Below are 17,840 nucleotides of genomic sequence, written 5' to 3' on the forward strand. Positions count from 1 at the left end.
AAACGCTGACCGACACTTTTTTTGCACAATATCTTAATAGCACTTCCAATAAATTAGCATATTATATTAATGGAGCGATTGCCTCCGAGGAAACGTTCGTGAACAGGTTGAGATCATAAATTAATTGAGTTAAATTATAAATATGTGACGCTGGACCACAAAACCTTAAGATTAACATTTTAGCAATGGCCAAAATTATCCATTTTCTTTTATGCCAAAAAATCATTATAAATCATGTTCCATGAGAATATTTTGGTTATTTCTATACCGTCAATATATCAAAACGATATATTTGTGAGTAATAAGCTATGCTAAGGACTTGATTTAGACTACTTTAAAAGTAATTTTCTCAATATGTACTTTTTTACCAACCTCAGATTACAGATTTTCTAATAGTTACATCACAGCTAAATATTGCCGTATCCTAAACCATGCATGAACGGAAAACTGTTCTTTAAGCAGATATTCCAGTTACAGGTCTAACATTTACAACTGCAACAAATACGTATTGAGGTTGGGAAAATGTATACATGTATGTAGAAATATACTTTGCATTGTCACACAAAGATATAGTTCACCCAAAATTCTGTCATCTCTTACACTTTCAAACCTGCAAGGACAACGACGGTACCCCTTGACTTGCATTGGCTTTGTGACTGTACAATCGATTATAATATGTGAGGATTATTGCCTGTTGAGATGTTATTTGATTCGCAATATATGTTTTGTACAGCAGGGGCCGCTGTGTTTACAGCAAAATTGGAAAACATGGTTATGTTGATATTTCTAAAATGTAAAAAAAGAAAAGTCTTAGTTAGTTTATTGTAAAGGGACTTTTGAATTATTCATTTTCAATTCGATTTGGAATTAGTTTTAAAATTGCCGTTTAGTTTTGTTATTTGACATAAAATATATTTTTATTTTACAAGAGCAGCTGTTCATTTCTAATTTCTTTCAAAAGTAAACGGTGAATGAATCGTATCGTGAGATCAGTATCGTGAATCGCATCCCATCGTGAGCTGAGTGACATTACGACCTTTACCACAAACCAACTCAAAATGACTTACAACTAACCCATTTTTACAGCAGAAAATTCTTAGTTTGTTTATATCTTGACCAAAACAGGTAAAACTAAACTGTGATGTGGGTGCAGAGAGGTCCTTTAACTGTTTCGTCTTACTCCGAGGAGGAGTTTTTTTCTTATTGATTCAAAGAGAAGGAAGAAGCATCCCACAGGCACTAAAAGGAACAGGCAATGATTAATGTCCCTCTCGGAAAGAAGAAATTATATGGAATAAATTAAACTACTGCAGCAGCAAATTGAAAAATAAGGACGCAAATGAGGTTTGAATACTTAATATCTTATGAAGAGAAATAGTCAATGGAGCACAAAAACGTTGAGGGATTGGCAAAGAAATGTGATATTAGCACTAAGGACTTTGTCTGTCCTGTCAGAATTCACCTGTCACATCGTGCCGACATAAATAAACATTTTCAAATAGATGCTTTATGTGCATTCAACAAATCTGTCACAAATGAAAAAGCTTTTCATTCTTTTCATCAAACTATGTAAAAACAAGTTTACATGCAACAAAGAATGAAATGTGTGGTTTGCCAATTAAACGGTAACATCTCTGTTTAGTGGTTTTGTTCAATATGTCGTCATTTGAGCCTTGAAGTTAAACGCTTTTATTTAAGATCTCTGAATGTAAGATGGATCTTTCATCTCTCATCAATCTTGAGAACTTTTAAGAGTTCCTCGTGCTGTCCACGTGCATGTGCGGCGTTCAAAACAAATGATTTCCAATGCAAATGATTTATGCAACACAATAACAACTTATAACAAATGATTCCTATTTTATCAACGCTTATTCTTTTTTGTCTTTCCCGAAAAAGGTCGGACTGTTAAAATAGGCCTCCGATGCATCACGCGTTGTCATCCCGCCACTGCTTTAGCTGGTGCCATCAATTAGATGCTGCTGATGACATATCTATCCCACAATGCACCTGTGACACTGGTTTCAGGAGCAGCACTTCTCCAGCGAGGCGTACAGCCTTAAATGAAGTGATTTAGATGTTGGGGGGAGTGTTTGGTTGGAGGATACGGGATAGCCACACCCCATTACCTGAGACGGATGTTTGGGGAGGGACGTTAAAACACTGATCGGCCGCATGTACAACTTTAATTGCTCTTATTCTGGAGCAGCATGCTTGCGCACACACATGCACATACAGCGTTCTTACCAAAAGTAACCCTTTCAAAGTTAACCTAGTTCCTTTAATGATAGAATATTTAGATAATAATTTAAATTATTTGATTTATTTTTAAGAACCAAGTCAAGTCAATCTATCATGCAATCAAATCAAGTCAAGCCAGTGTCTTGTCTTGTCTTGTCTCGTCTTGACTGGTCTGGTCTCGTCTGGTCTCGTCTGGTCTGGTCTGGCATCGCATCGCCTCGTCTCTTAATTTATCTAATCTCAATTTTATTTGCTGCAAGGTTTATAATTTGCTGTGGTTAACAGTAATACTACACAACACAGTGACTCTTTGCGAGACATGATATGAATATACAAACACATCTACAGGATTTGCGTATCGTTTAAATTTTAAGAGGTTGCATCACAAATTGCTTGTGTTCTCTAAACTCTAATTAAAAACTCTTTATTATCATAAAAACCTCCGAACCAAAGAGCAAAAACAAACATGTAACATTTTATCTCCTCGTAATGGTTTGCTATGAGGTCATTTCAATACGTATAAAATCTTTGCAAATGACTGTTACTTTAATTTGATCAAAGGTTTTAAACATTTCATTACTAGGAATGTCCCACCACACAACTTCAAATGAATGACTCACTTCTGTTGATGGACAATCTTTAACAGTTTACCTGTAACTCTTCTATTGGATCGAGGTGTGTTAATCCGGTAGTAAAAGTTCATTAGCAAGCGTCTGACTAAGGACTCTGTCTTTTACGAGCCATCTGACTCTTGCATTAATAAAATAATACAAATTCTTCAGTGCCGAAAAGTGAAACAGATCTCTAAGTTCTGTCATGAAAGCTGGCTTAGTTTTTAAAGTTCTGTGAATCAAATTGCTTTCTTATCCTCATGCATTCAGGCATTAATTCCTACTATGAAAAGTTGAGGGTCACTTACTTATTGTATTTTTTTTAAATTTAAGAATAATAGTAACCTTATCAACTATGAAAATAAAACAAATGCAAAATGTTTGCGAATCAAAAAAAAAACCAATTTGTAGAAAATAGGCTTTTTTAAGGACCCTGATGTGCTTTTTAAACATGAAATACATTTTATTTTGAGCTTTTTTGGGCTGTTTTGCATTTTTCAGTCAAAGCATTTTTAAAACTTTCTAAGGCCAAAATAAAACCTGACGGTTGTTGATTTGAGCTTCTTATCTTGTTGTGTAGAGAAATCAGAGAACTGTCTCTCTCTCTCTGTCTCTCTCTCTGTCTCTCTCTCTCACACACACACACACACACATGATTGTAGTGTTGTTGTACCTGGACATGTACAGTGCCTGATTTGGTCCATATTTCAGTTTTGGCCCATTGGTCTTCTGAGGTGATGGAAAACTGTCAAAAAGACACGCAGCAATTTGCTCCCTGCACAAAATAATCATGTTTTACTCCGGGAACAAGGATTGAGGATATTAAAACGGATGCAAGGACAATGTTTTAAAAACAACATTTCCAAGTGAAAGGAGTGAATGACAACAGCATGTTTATTTGTGTCTCATTCAGCCGCTTTCTTTCTCTCACTGGATATTTTCTCTCTCAAACCCCCTGCAAAAAAAGAAATTTAAAGAGAAAAAAATCACTTCAAAGATATCACCGCTTTACTAGATGTGTAAAATAAACGGTAATGTTTATTATCAGTAAGAGACATGCCAGGTATTTTGTGCATGGATGTGTAATTCTGCAGGCAGGGAGAGTTTGTAAAGTAGAGCGGTGCATTAAGCGTTTTTCTCTTTTAGGTGGTTTCATTCATCAGTGTCACACACACACAGGGTTTATAAATTTAAATGCACTCAAGCATGCTGTTGTCTCCAACCTCCTGTGGCACTCGATAGGACGATGTGTGTGTATATTAGCTATGGAAATTCATGCTGCAATGTTTTCCAGCATTGTCCAGTCTGTGAGACTATAACCGAGACAATGTGTTTGTGAAAGTAATATTTTTGTTTGTATGTTAACAGTCTAAGATTGCTTATTTTCCGTAGCAGGGATTTATGCTGCATTCACAAACAGTCTAAAAAAATAATGTGAATTATGTCCTTCATGCTACATTCCACATACGGTTTATACAGTATGTGTAGTAAATAATAAAAAACGATTTTAAATGTGGACATGTGTATTTTTGACAAGTTTGGGCAGATTGACACATAACATATTTAAGTACGTAAGATCAAAAGGAGCTTTATTGTCAATTGTTGACAGAAGTATGAGAAAAGTAATGACATTTTAAGAAGTCAATTTTGGATAAATAACACAAAATAGGACATGATTCTAAATACAGTTTTGTGACAACTTGCCCCGGTGTCATTTCTGCTGAATGTCTGAAACATCGCACCTGTTTTTCTCCACAATTAGGATTCTGTAATGGCTTCTGGGTAAATGACTCCCAGTAAATGAGTCCAGCACAAACATGTCAATACAACAGGGCACACGCTTTCATTGACTTACCTACTATCTATGTTCTCTTCTATGTTGTTTGCATTTATGAGATGGTTCTCCCCGTTGTTTTGTTATTATGTACCAAAACAAAATCATTATTACATAGTATTTCAACAGTAATATTTAATTTCAACTTTTCAATTAGCAGACAAACACACAGCAATATCGCCAGATCAAAAAAAGAGTGTGGATTATATTTACACTGTGGGAGTTAATTTGACACTCTACACCTGAATGAAAAATAAGTGTACTTGTCATTTTACGATACTCGTGTTCATTAAGAAAAGTTTGAGTACTTTTTTATCCTAAGTATACTTAATAAGAACTAGTACTAGTGTACTTATAAGGGTACTATTTTATTACTACTACTTAACTAAATTTGCCCATTTTTTTAATTATGAAAGTAAACTTTTAAGTGAGCGTTGAGTGGAAAAACTAAGTATACATGTAGACTGATAGTATTTTAAGTTGAAAAGAAGGGTATTTTTCTCTATTGGGTTTTCTCTGTTAGAACCAACAGTAGGTGTGCTTATAGGTCTAATGTAAAATATTTTGAGTCATAACTCAATTATTATTCAGCTCATATTGGCCAGTGGCTCTTGTAGGGTAGATGTATAGAGACTGTGCAGCGAGCAGTCCTGCATTCATAAATCACATCTCAGGCGCAGGGACACGTCATTGACTCTCATGTCTGTGTTAGCTGTGCTGCTTATAACTCTTTGTGTTGTGTAACGGATGAGACAGTGAGGTACAGGACGGATGTCCACCCTCTGAACACCAGGAGGATATGAATCAATAAATCTCACACGCTGGAACTCAATGAGATAAATCTGACCTGCTGTTCTGGTCACTTCTACGCCGATGAAAAAGACATTTCATTTGACATCTGCTCATTTATTATTTATTACCCAAGATGTTGAAGCAGAGCAAAAACAAATGACTGTTTCTGTGTTCTGTAGGCAGGAACGCAGATGTAATACGTATATATGTGTATATTTAAAAAAATTAGTTTGCATTTGCATCTAAAATTTTCAGAATGCATTGTATTATTAAATGTAAAATGGTAAATATGTTAATGATATGTCCCAGATATGTCAAACATACAGTTCTCACTAGAGTCACTGCTGGACTTTAAAAATCTTCATTAAAAAGACAGAAATGATGACCGCTTACATGTTGAGATCTGTCAGGACCTGCTGCTGCCTCACAGAATAATCACAGCCGTTTCACATTTACTTTTAGCAAAAAGAACAATTACATCAGTCAGAGATGCAAATGCTCATTTGGATGGAGGATCATCTAAGACATGTTCTTCTGTGAGCAGGTTATTATAAGAATCAGAATATGTTTTATTTCCAAGTGTGCACACACACAAGGAATCTGGGTTACAGGAGCTCTGAGCAGAATGACTTGGACAACAGATGACAAATGTTGATATGCAATGCATTTTTATGCTCAGCAACCATAATGCAATTGAAAACCTAAGCTATGTTTTAAGAAACACTGTTCTGCTTTCTCGTTTTCTTTAGGAAACTAAAATAGGTATTTTATTTAAATGCAATGCAGTAGCCTATAAGAAGCAAAGCCGATTTAACCGATATACTGCAATCAGACTGTCCAACACTGCCATCTAGTGAATAATCAATGCCATCACAGACAAACTCATTTATTCCCTCTGGTGTATTTGTAAACCTGCATGTGAGTCTTTCTTCATTGGAACACAAAAGAAGATATTTTGAGAAATGTCTCTCTGGATTTGTGTTTACAATGGAAGTCAAAGGGGTTCGGTTAAGAAATGTCTTCTTTTGTGTTCTGAGTGACTTGAGTAAAGGAAATGATCAAATCATTTTATTTTACTCTCTCTTTAAACATCAGCATGCAATATTTTCTTTCTTAAGCAACATAACATAGACTTCTGTACGAATGCAACCACTATCCCATTCTGAGTAGGCTTCCATGTCCCACAATGCAATGTGCTCAACGTTCCTTTTAAGTTCAGGGATTTGTATGTTTACAATATGAGTATAGCCTACTAGTGTCACATACTTTAAGTGATAGGTCACCCAAAAATGAAGATTCGGTGCTCATGTAATTTCATACCTGTATAAATTATTATCATTTGTTCTGATGAACACAGATATAGATATTTGTGTGAATGTTGGGATGTCTGTGACATGATTGACTCAAAGGTGCCTTAAAATGGTTGTTTTCCTAAATTCTTCCAAATATCTCACTTTTTCTCACATTTTACAAATGCTTTCTATGTGTTTAACAGGACAACCTGAGGGTCATTTTGGGGGGAACTAGCCCTTTAAGTAAAATGTTTGTTTTAGTTAGTTAAATATGTATCTATGGTTAAATTACTTCTTTCATTGTGTTTAAATAAACTCTGGTCCTGTAAACAATACGTTTTTTTGTATGACAGTAAAGCTCATGGACTTAAGCTTGAAACTTAACCACACTTTAAAACAAACTCATAACTGTGTTTATTTTATATATGATGATGATGGTTTGAAGGCAACAATGACAACACCATTGCAAATAATAAGCTTTGAGAGGAAGGGATTTGGATCATTTGGAAGGTTTTAAATATGTGTGGATCGTAGATTTAATAAAAGAAATAATTCTCGGACATGAAAATAAATCAAAGTACATGAAGTTAAAAGGATCTTTACTGTTCTTTGGTTGTCATTGTAACATCATTGAGGTATTAGGCGGAGATCTTCTCTCAGTGCTTAGTGTCGGGTCAGAAGAAGATCGGAGTGAATGCACTAAAGATCAGATCTTCTCTTTCCCCCTTCAGATCCATCAGCTTCGTGGAAAGTGTTTACTGAAGGACCGTCACTATGACACCTCACTGAGAAAGAGCCGCTTTACAGATCAGTGTGTGTTTGTCTTTGATAATAACACAGGAGTGAATCTAAACTATCTATTACCAAGTCCATGCTCTGTGATTGTATGAAAAATCTGTATTATGATCCGTGGCTTTCCTTCACAAGCATTACAATATCCTTCTCCACGTCTTCAAATGGACCACGAAGATCATACCTGCAATGCAGAATTCAAAGAGACGTACTTAGTATTTTTATATATGGCGCGTTGATATTTACATGTATGCATTTGGCAGTCGCTTTTTCCAAATTTGTTTGTTTCTGACTATGTCCAATCTCCTGGGATCGATCCCTTGACCTTGGCGTTGCTAGCGCCGTGCTTTAACCAGCAGTCAATCAAATATTTTTCAATATTCCATTAAAATCTATTGAAATGGGTTGGCAAATGACTAAAAGCTGGATATTTTTGCACAAGATATTCAAAAACAAGAAGTGGATTGAGGAATTATAAAGGGAATTGTGAATCTTGAAACCTTCTGTAAGGAACTCCGTTTGCTCTGATGAGGAACTTCTCAAAGTTCCATCGGATGTCATTCACTTTAAGGGGAGACCAGTGGAGTTTCTTGATGTCTCCAACGATAGGGTTTACAAATGGAAGAGATTCCTAAATGAACAAGGTGGTGAACAACAAGTGTTTAATAGATTTGAATAGAATTGAATTAAATTAAACTGAATTGACATTATCTCTTTCACATGATGGAGACAGCACAAGACTAGGGCATGAGAAAAAACAACTCTCGTTTTATTCCCAGATGTTCTAGAAATGAACTTCAATTTCTAATTGAATTACGTTTTTGAGGTTGTTCAAAGTCATATTTTACCCCAAAATCAATATCAAGAAATATGTTTAATTAAGCTTAAAGGAAATTAAGTCTTGGTTTGTAACATTATTCGATTGATTTGAATTACCTTCAGGAAGGCATACAGAGGATTCTCATTTTCACCGTTGACCTCGATCTTCCTGAAGATGGGAAACTGTGGCGTGTAACCTCCTCCCGGCCTCACACACCTCAGAATATTAAGAGTTTCACGATTCTCTTCTAAAGGAGAGGAAATCCCACATTATTGTCAGGGTTTAAAAAAGAAATTTACACTAAAATATTGGAATGAACAGACTTATTTGCTTTTCAGCGTAATTTAAATCATAATAGTGAAAGCAGAAAAATTCACGTAAAAGTAAAATGTAACACAAAACCATCTGAGGAACAAAATAATTACAGCCCCTATGACATGATCCCTAACCCTGACACTTTTAACAGTTTATTTCTCATTATAATAAACGTTTCTCTATTTAATAAATACACAAAATATCTGAGTTTGAATGATGTCAATATGTTATTCTAGATATTCAGCATTCGAGAAAGTGTTTCTTTGTACTTTGCACACAGTACAGTATGTTTACACATAATAAACACGAAATTAATTTGATGTTAAATAAGACCACGGGTGTTACCAGGTGACTGTAGTCCAAACTGATTGCAGGGGAACCCGAGGATGATGAAGTTCTGACCTCCATACATTTTCATCAGTGCATTCATCTTGTGATACTGTTCAAAAAGAACATTCAGGAGAAATATCATGATATATATCACACGCAAAAGTTTCATTGTATTTTAAGTATTTAAGTCTTTAAGACACATTGCATGTCGCACAAATGTAACATGTAAACATCTTTACTACTTGTTTTTCACAGTATAGTAGGCCTACAGTATTTTAGTACTTATACTAATTAAATAGTTAACTATACTTATGTTGTGACCAAAAGCCATTAAACAGTAAATATCATCACATCTACACTGTGAATAATTTCTGCTGAAATTACAGTATTACTGGCAGCAGTTTGCCAATAACTTATTGTATATTTACATTTATGTAGTTTACTGGCAAGAGTTTGTTCAAAGATAAATATGAAACATCAACGAGTCTTTATCTTGACATAAAATACTACACAATAGAAGTCTCATTCAAAGCATTCTGGGATGCAAAACGAGAAAAAGGTTGAGGATTTCTGGTTCCCAGAATGCTTTGCACGAGGCTGTTATTTGATGGGGTTTTTTCTTTGAGGATAAAGACTTGTTAATGTTTAATGCTCATTTATCTTTGAACAAACTGTCTCCAATACATCAAATAAATATAAATCTACAGTAAGTTACTGGAAACTATCTGCATAACTACAGCATAAGAAATGACAGTCTAGATTCTTTACTTCTGTACATACGTTCCAGACATTTTCTTCTTGTTTTAAAATGATATGTTTGAATTTGATGTCATTTGTTTTACTTGTCTCTTGTTAAAAGGTTTAAACACACTCGCCTCTTCGATGGTGGACCCTCAGAAGGTCGCGACATTCACAATGAGAATAACTTTTCCTCTGAAGATGTTGAGCGGAACGGCTTTCTCCTCCAGGTTCTCCACAGTGAAGTCATAAACTGAACTTGCTGTCATATTTGCTGTTTTATCAAAGTGATCAATCTGTGCTAACCTGTGCCTCTCGGCTGCGTTTCGTTCAGTGTTTTGTACCTCTCGGCTCAGCAGGGGTTCTGCATGGATGAATCTATTGTTTCTCTGAACCCCGGAGCGTTTGTTCAAAGTTTGCAATGCTGACACCAATGGTCATGTGACTGTTCTCTTCTTTAACAGGTAATGTATTACTGGTCAACAGAATCTTTAAAGCAGCCACAATAAATCTATTAATAATAAATGAATATTCTTTATGAATGAAACTATAACATGATTTATCCGTGCTTTAGTGTGATTATTTGTATCTATCAATATTACAGGTGCATTCAGTTATTTTTTCAGTATAAGAACATTAGACACAAAAGCAATGCGTCTAAAAATCTGAATGTTTTCGTGCTGTATTGGACCAACAAATAACAAACTAACTGTGATGTTAATGCTCAAATACGTGAGTAACACCCTGACGTTTACAAGGGTTAAGCATTTAAGTGTGTTTTATCAATACTCCTTGTATAGCGATGCAATCTGTAAAGTAACAGGTTGCAGTAACACTGGCGCAACTCATCACCCAGATCGCTAGATGGCAGCAGTGAGCCACCGCGTCCTCGTGAATACAGCTTAGCGCGCGCAGAAGCAGAACCCGGAAGGGCCGGTGGTTTGCTGTTTGTCAAAGATGACAAATAATGAAGAAAAACTCAGCATGGAGCTAAAGTATGATGATCGCGTGCCGTGCAATAGGTATATTTATACTTCCTAAAGAGAAACTCATTTAACGGAGACCCAGACATTTGTGCACGTGTTTAAAAATAAACGCGCATCATCCGGTATTCAAGTGCTTGCTGTCAATGTATGAAACTTTTTAATGTGCATGCTGTTTTATGCACGCTAATGTTCGTCATGTGTAAAGTCATCTGTACAACATATCACAGTGCAAATACTGCACAAAATAACAGTTACTGTCTTACAGAAATAGCCCGTAAACATGTCATTTATTTTTCAAGATAAAAGGCCAAACAGATTACAGTTCTGAAATACATCAAACAAATTATATTCTGAACACTTTCGATTGATTGCATTTGCGTGATAATAAACTGCACATTTGTGTTGCCAAAGCACATATACGAGCAGTGCAAATATTCAAAGAAGTGTTTACACAGATCATTGTGCAAACGTAAATATACGTGAAATAGTATGCTACAGAAATAAATAAACATAGAAATTAAATAAAAGTGATATAATATTTCCTAGATATATTGGAAACATCAATATTTAGGCATAGGTCTGAAGCGTGCACTTTGTTTTTTTATATAATTTTATAATAGAGTTTTTAAATCTCTGTGTTCTGTGCATTCTGTTGGAAAGTACAAGTAGTGCAAACAAATATGTTTTTTTGTAAATTAAAGTTGTGGAAAAGTAAATATACATCTGATATTTACTACAAATATGCATGTGTCACATACTGTATACGGTATACACATGAAATAGTAGAATATAGAAATAAAATACAGTGGAAAGGAAAAATACACATCTAAATAATAGCAGTGAAATCATTTTAGCTTGAAATGCTGGAGACATCGATTCAGGGCTAATGTCTGCGGTATGCACTATTTTTAAACGTTAATCGGAAAATCCGTGTTTTGTGTGCAGCGCACACAGTTTCTCAGTTTAGATTTGATCACGTCATGGACATAACGTCTCTTCCTGTGACATCCATGTTTTCCTGTGTCCATTTTTTAGCTACATTAATGTGGAGTTGTCAGTCAGATTGCCAATTCATGTGTGTGTTGTATTGTTATGTATTTTGTGTAACAGGAGTTGTCAGCTGCTGGATTTGCCTTGGGAGGATGTTGTAGTTACACACGTCTTCTGCTACCTGCCGCTGCGTCACCTGGTCAGCCTGCAGCGCGTCAGCAAGAGTTTTCACTCTCTCGTTCAGGTGTACCTGGCCAACTGCCGCACATTCGACCCTGCACAGGTGAGCCCCCACAGCGATCAGTCTTATTATATTTCTTTGATTCCATACTGACTGGCGTATATGAAAACAGCTGAAATGGATATATAAAGTTAGTGATGCCACTTTATATACTCTTCTGGCATTACTCAGACCGGACCTCACATTCCTAAAGAAGCGTTTTGCTCCATGCTTCACAACAATCAAGTTCTCCATCACCTCAGCATCCACAACTGCTCTGATTGGATCACAGACAAAGAGCTGTTGCCAGTGATTGGTCAGAACCAGCACCTGCTGCGCGTGGACATGCGGGGCTGCGTGCACTTGAGCCGTCACGCTTTGGTAGCCGTTTCTCTCAGCTGTCTTCGTCTGCAGCACCTGAATCTCGCTCACTGCGAGTGGGTGGACGTCTTGGCACTCCGGAGCCTGGCGGATCACTGCTCGGACCTGCGCTCGCTGGACCTGACCGCCTGCAGACAGCTGAAGGACGACGCTGTGTGTTACGTGGCCGGGAAGTGCCCGGCGCTTCGTTCGCTCTCGGTGGCCGTTAATGCGAATATAACAGACACAGCGGTGGAGGAAGTGGCCAAACGCTGCAGAGATCTGGAGATGCTGGACCTCACTGGCTGCCTACGAGTACGAAATGAAGCTATCAGGTGTGTAATCTGTAAGTGCACCCAGAATTTCTTTTGAAACTACACTGAAAAGGCTTTTGTTCTGGAACAGGGCCACATTAATGAGTCATTTTTGTAGTTGTGGATGGTTGTGTGTTGTTGATGAACTCATCTGTGTTATAAAGTTGCAAAAACTTAGTTTACATTTGTGTGATCTTCAGTGTCTTGACTATCTTTGGATGAGACGTTGTGGTGTGTTTGCAGGACGCTGGCAGAGTACTGTCCCAAACTGAAATGTCTTAACGTCAACCACTGTCACAACGTAACAGAGTCCAGTCTCGGTGTCTTGCGCCGACGTAATGTGGATATTGATGTGGAACCTCCGCTGCAGAGAGCCCTAGTGCTGCTGCAAGATGTCGTGGGATTCGCTCCATTTATTAACCTACAGATTTAACAGGAACAACAAGTGAGTTACTGGTTTAGAACTTAACATCCTCATAAACTTAAGTCATTTCATAATTCACGTTTCTGGTGTTTTGTGTTTCTGTGTACAATATTGCAGATGAAAGTACAATTATTTGCTTTTCAGATGACGTTCCCTAGTAAAGTAACATTAACCTATATTTGTGTAATTTCAGCTAGCTTCATATGAGCATTCGAGAGGATTTTATACATATTGTTTTAATCGCATCAATGGAAATTTGTGTGCTTGTCTCAATTGTATGTTTGTTTTGTTTTATAGGAGTTTTCTCTGGAATACCGACACACACATTTTTACACAGATGGAATATCACTGGCCATGAAATCGACAATAAATCCACAAGTTCTTGTGTGATTTGGTGTATTTTAGCATTCAGGCTGTATTAGATCTGCTCCCAAGCTTCATTTATGATATTCCCCTGGAAAACGGAGGAACGTTTGGGAAATCCATCTTATTTATTGATGCAGCTTTCCTTGTTTTCATGCTGTATAATTTTGCACTCATGAAATACTGAAATACTTGCACTTTTTTCTTTTGGACTTACAGCATCCCCCAGCATTACTAAACCACAGGAACGCAGTTCTTTCAAGAACGAATCCAGCGAGTTATGTTTTATAGAATGCAAACTGTGTTGTTTTTAGTTCCATTAATTTACTAATGGAAACTAATACCATTACACTATTATGTTAAAGAATTAAATTTCCAAAACAATACATTTAAATTATAGACTTGAATGGAAAACAATGAAGTGAACTTCAGTTTTATATCTCAGACTACTAAAATTCACTGTGTTTGTGTGGAAAATATAACATGTTTCTGTTTTATCACACATGAGGATGAAATGTGTTCCTACAAATTGTACTTTGTATATTTGATCCACTAACACACACAGAAATGTTAACTGTCAAACTCTCCTGGTTTTGCTTCACATGTCATGTTGGTTATATTTCATAAAGATAAAAATGCTGGGCGTCTTTTTAGGACCACTATACTATAAAATGTTGCTTTATTCTGAGTATTTAAATAAGAATAAAGACAGCAGGGCAGTTGTTTTGTATTTTTCTTTTTTTATTACGTTTTACAGTATCATGAGTGATGTTTGCACATGCGCTATGCTATAATGTTCATTGCTTTTGTGAATCTGTGTAAGCACTTGTCGCAAACGGGCGATTGTAAATTATTAAGTGCATAAGTAACGCAAAGTGTTGAGAAAGTAAAAAAAGTTGTATGTAAAATGACAAATGTTTGTTTTTTTCTTGTGGGGTGACATGACATTTAAACATGGAGATTTGAATGACACTTGTACATCAGAGTGCACCGTAGCATGAGGTCAACAAAAGCAGGTATTAACTTAATGCGTACACAAAGAAATCGTATTTGATGATTCAGAAATATAGGACAGGGTTGTGTCACAGCGCAAGTGTTGAGTGCTCCACATTAAGAGAGGAAAGGTGGTGCCCACATGACCCGAATTACAGAAATATTAGCCATGAAACTTATATAGGTTTAAAAGAGTTTTCATGTGCAAAGAAATAGGAAAAGAAAATGTCAATATGGGCAGGGACAAGTGTTAAGTATTAAAATAGACACGCAGCAGCAATTCCATTGAAGATTCACCTTTAGCATAGTAGGTTAAACATCATGAGTTCATTCTGTGATTATGAAGGTTTGGGTGAGCAGCTTTCATACATTCTTGTAAATTCCAGTCAAAGATTATTTATGCAAATGCCCAAACACACAGCATGCATAGCTCCTGGCAAAGCAACTGTATCCTGTGCCAACACTTCTGTTTATGCAAATGTATGTGTGTGTGAGTGATGCACGAGACAGACGTGTGAAAACACATTCTGTGTTTCTCCTGAGAGAGAAAGGACACTTGTTTTTCAGTTATTTAGATAATTATCATTTACAGTGGTGAATCATCTCATTACCGTTCATTTTAAGGGGATCATTTTATTAATGTGTTTATTATAAGACCGGTGCTTGAGTCTGTATGCCTGCCGAGACTCGACCTGAAAAACTCGTCACACATGTCTCAATACAAGAGCGTGGAATACTAATGCCCTGCCTACTGCGTACTACATTTACAAATAGAAAAAGTGTGCAGAATAGATATTAACATGAAGCAGGTGTCTCGAAATGGGCGGGACAAACGGGCCGTAAGGTATGTAATAATGACCTTTATAGGGATACTCCACCCAAACAATTACTCACCCTCTAGTTGTTCCAAATATGTATACATTTCTTTGTTCGATTGAACACAAAGAAATATATTTGCAGAGTCGATCCTTCCTTTATACAGACTAGGCAGGTTGCGTAGGGCCCCTGCACCACCAGGGGGGCCCTTTGAGTACCGAATCAAAAACACTACTGTAAACAAGAAGCCAGTTTGGAAATTTCCTTTTTAAAACGTAATTTAATTCATTACTGTTACATACTCAGATATCTCGCAGTGGACGGCAGGTAATGACATGCGGATGATGTTCAGATGTGTGTCTTTATAAATGACAGCCTTAAATGCATGTTTTTGACAGCTGTATGGTTCCAGAGTCGTGTGTTTTGTCAATTTAAGTGTGTTAATTTGTTTATTATAAAAAATGTATAGTTTACATTAATGTATAGCTTTCCTGTAGCTCAGTGGTAAGAGCATGGCGCTAACAACATCAAGGTTGTGTTATGTTCATATCTAATTTTTATTTAGTATTTTGTATAAGGGCCCCTCACAAGTTAGCTTAGGGCCCCAAGACGTTTAGGATTGGCGCTGTATATTTAGAATGATGTTAGCAGTAGGGCCATATGTTTTAGTAATTTTTTTGGTTCTGTTTAACACAAAAGAAGATATTTTGAGGGATGTAGAAAACAAACAGTTCTGTGTTGACTATGGCAGTCAATGCTTCAGAGCTGTTGGTTGCTAACATTATTCCAAAATATCTCTCTTTGTGTTCAACCGAAAAAAGAAGTGTATACATGTTTGGAACAACTGGAGGGTGAGTAATTCATGACAGAATTTTCCATTTTGGGTGGAGTATCCCTTTCATGTCCTTTTTTAGTATTCTTGTTTTTTGTTTGTTTGTTTGCAGAAGCTTCCATAGCACAGACGATAATGTCAATAAAATCTACATAAAAAACACACAATTGTCAATAAAACATTTAGACAGAAGATGTAAGTACATGACATACAAATGTGACATGTTACAACGTGCAAAAGTTGTGCTATATAGAGACAAGAAAAAGCCATATAGAAAGGCTATAATTAGAAAAGTATAAAAGAACATTTTGAAAAAAAGTAAAGATGTACGCATACAACAATTTTCTTATTGAAACAATTGTTGTACAATCACGCCAGAAAGTCCAATTAAAGTTTTAACTCCTGAATTGAAACAGAATTCTGTCTGATATAAAACACAGACAGTTTTGGCCCCTGCGCACGCTGCACGACTAATAGGAGCAGTGCGGTAGCGCGTCATTTAGGACACGCCCGGTGCGTTACCGGCGGGGCGGGTGTGCGAGTGAGTTAGTGTCGTTGCGCTGGTGCACGCCGATGCGCGACTCTATTAGTTACAAACACACTCTCCTTCCTTCCCCTAAAACACGAATGCAGGGCAGTGGCGTGTATCAGTCCCATTCAGAAGCACAGAGTGGACTCTCCACACAGACCCGGTTAGAGTCATCGGATGATAGAGATGAAGAGGAGGATGATGATGATGATGATGATGATGATGCGATGCGCACGCGGACTGCAGTAACAGCAGCAGGGACCGACCGCATTCCAGTATCCATCTCTCCACCTGAGACCCCGGTGAGACTGTTTCTTGCGTGTTTGCTGGGTTATTTATAGATCGAGTATCCCGTGCTGATGGTCATGGTGATGCATGGCGCATTCAGAAGCGTTTTCTGCAGACTGTCATGTTAAAATTTCATGCTGGATTAGTGTTGATTTTCACGAGATGTGGCCTGAGATTGCATGTCCCTTTGGACGCTACACCCTTGGCCTTTTTTTGCCAGGCTTGTATGTTTGTGTTAGAAAATAATGCTGGAAGTTTTTCATGGAGATTGTGGAAATCAACCAGTTGATCATTCTAGGACATTGAGGTCTTAACTCAGAGACGTGTGCATTGGGACTGATGCGCCGCCTATATGATTTGATTCTGTGAAACTGTATTCTGTTTTAATCTACTCTTATGTTGTATTATTTGACGTGTCTGTTACATGTTTTGTTGCGGATTTTTGATGTGTTTGACATGGCCATAAAAAAGTCTGGCAGGTGTTTGGATGAAAACCTCGGCTGCAGGTGCAACATTACACCGAAGTCTTTGAAAGTCTAGTTTGTCTCCTGAATTGAGGTGGACAACAAGATGCAGAATGGAGAAATAATGAAAGGAAATTCAGATAATGCTGGAAGGGTGGATTTGAGGAATAGATTTGTTGCTGAAGAAATGCTGTTTCCCATAAAAGCTCCCCAAAGTCTCCAAAATGGAGGCAAACATCTTGAAACTTGTCTTTGAATCTAAGAAGTTTTTTATTCCTATTTTGTTGAAAAACCTGTTGTATGGTTTGCTTTTTGAAAATTCAAATCCTCCCCCTGTCATTCCAATTCAACGTCGTTCGAGGTGTGACCGTCTTTCATTCAAATCCCAACCCTCCGAAAGGTAAAGAAGAGAATTCCTTAAATTCAGACTTGATCAACAGATCATTCCTGTAATCTGTAATAATGTGTTAAAGATGTTACGTCTGATTTCGTCTCGTTC

At 36.9% G+C, this 17,840-nt stretch overlaps 3 protein-coding genes across 6 annotated transcripts in view; 2 read left to right on the forward strand and 1 right to left on the reverse strand.

Annotated features, from left to right (window-relative positions):
* Positions 1-7,152: 7,152 nt before the first annotated feature.
* On the reverse strand, positions 7,153-10,136 carry gpx9 (glutathione peroxidase 9). Its single transcript, XM_079476500.1, has 5 exons — positions 9,900-10,136; positions 9,040-9,133; positions 8,496-8,626; positions 8,060-8,190; positions 7,153-7,743 (listed from the first exon to the last, which is right to left on the reverse strand). The coding sequence occupies exons 1-5, from the start codon at positions 10,029-10,031 to the stop codon at positions 7,668-7,670; spliced, it is 564 nt and encodes a 187-aa protein (XP_079332626.1). The 5' UTR covers positions 10,032-10,136; the 3' UTR covers positions 7,153-7,667.
* Positions 10,137-10,672: 536 nt separating this feature from the next.
* On the forward strand, positions 10,673-14,323 carry fbxl15 (F-box and leucine-rich repeat protein 15). 3 transcript variants are annotated; one of them, XM_079476494.1, is made up of 5 exons: positions 10,673-10,784; positions 11,859-12,021; positions 12,151-12,653; positions 12,876-13,077; positions 13,354-14,323. In XM_079476494.1, exons 1-4 carry the CDS (start codon positions 10,720-10,722, stop codon positions 13,063-13,065), a joined length of 921 nt encoding a protein of 306 aa, XP_079332620.1. In that variant the 5' UTR covers positions 10,673-10,719; the 3' UTR covers positions 13,066-13,077; positions 13,354-14,323. The 3 variants fall into 3 exon arrangements, with proteins under 3 accessions (XP_079332620.1, XP_079332621.1, XP_079332622.1); XM_079476495.1 differs by having other exon boundaries at positions 13,639-14,323; XM_079476496.1 differs by having other exon boundaries at positions 13,357-13,487.
* A 2,194-nt stretch (positions 14,324-16,517) lies between these two features.
* The window catches only part of LOC306905672 (PH and SEC7 domain-containing protein 1), a gene marked incomplete at its 5' end in the record, with an annotated part of 39,262 nt that continues 37,939 nt past the window's right edge, over positions 16,518-17,840 (forward strand). The window contains one exon of one of the 2 annotated variants that reach the window (XM_079476487.1): positions 16,518-16,891. The remainder of the gene's footprint in view (positions 16,892-17,840) is intronic. The other variant, XM_079476486.1, reaches the window with a different exon arrangement.

This window comes from Barbatula barbatula, assembly GCF_947034865.1.
Source record: "Barbatula barbatula genome assembly, chromosome: 16".
Lineage (NCBI taxonomy): Eukaryota > Metazoa > Chordata > Actinopteri > Cypriniformes > Nemacheilidae > Barbatula > Barbatula barbatula.

Bases quoted from the DNA above. Each gene is read 5' to 3' on its own strand.
- fbxl15 (XM_079476494.1), top strand. From the start codon at position 10,720: ATGACAAATAATGAAGAAAAACTCAGCATGGAGCTAAAGTATGATGAT. The intron at 10,785-11,858 runs GTATATTTATAC...TTTGTGTAACAG, and splicing joins GATCGCGTGCCGTGCAATAG to GAGTTGTCAGCTGCTGGATT. The intron at 12,022-12,150 runs GTGAGCCCCCAC...GGCATTACTCAG, and splicing joins GCACATTCGACCCTGCACAG to ACCGGACCTCACATTCCTAA.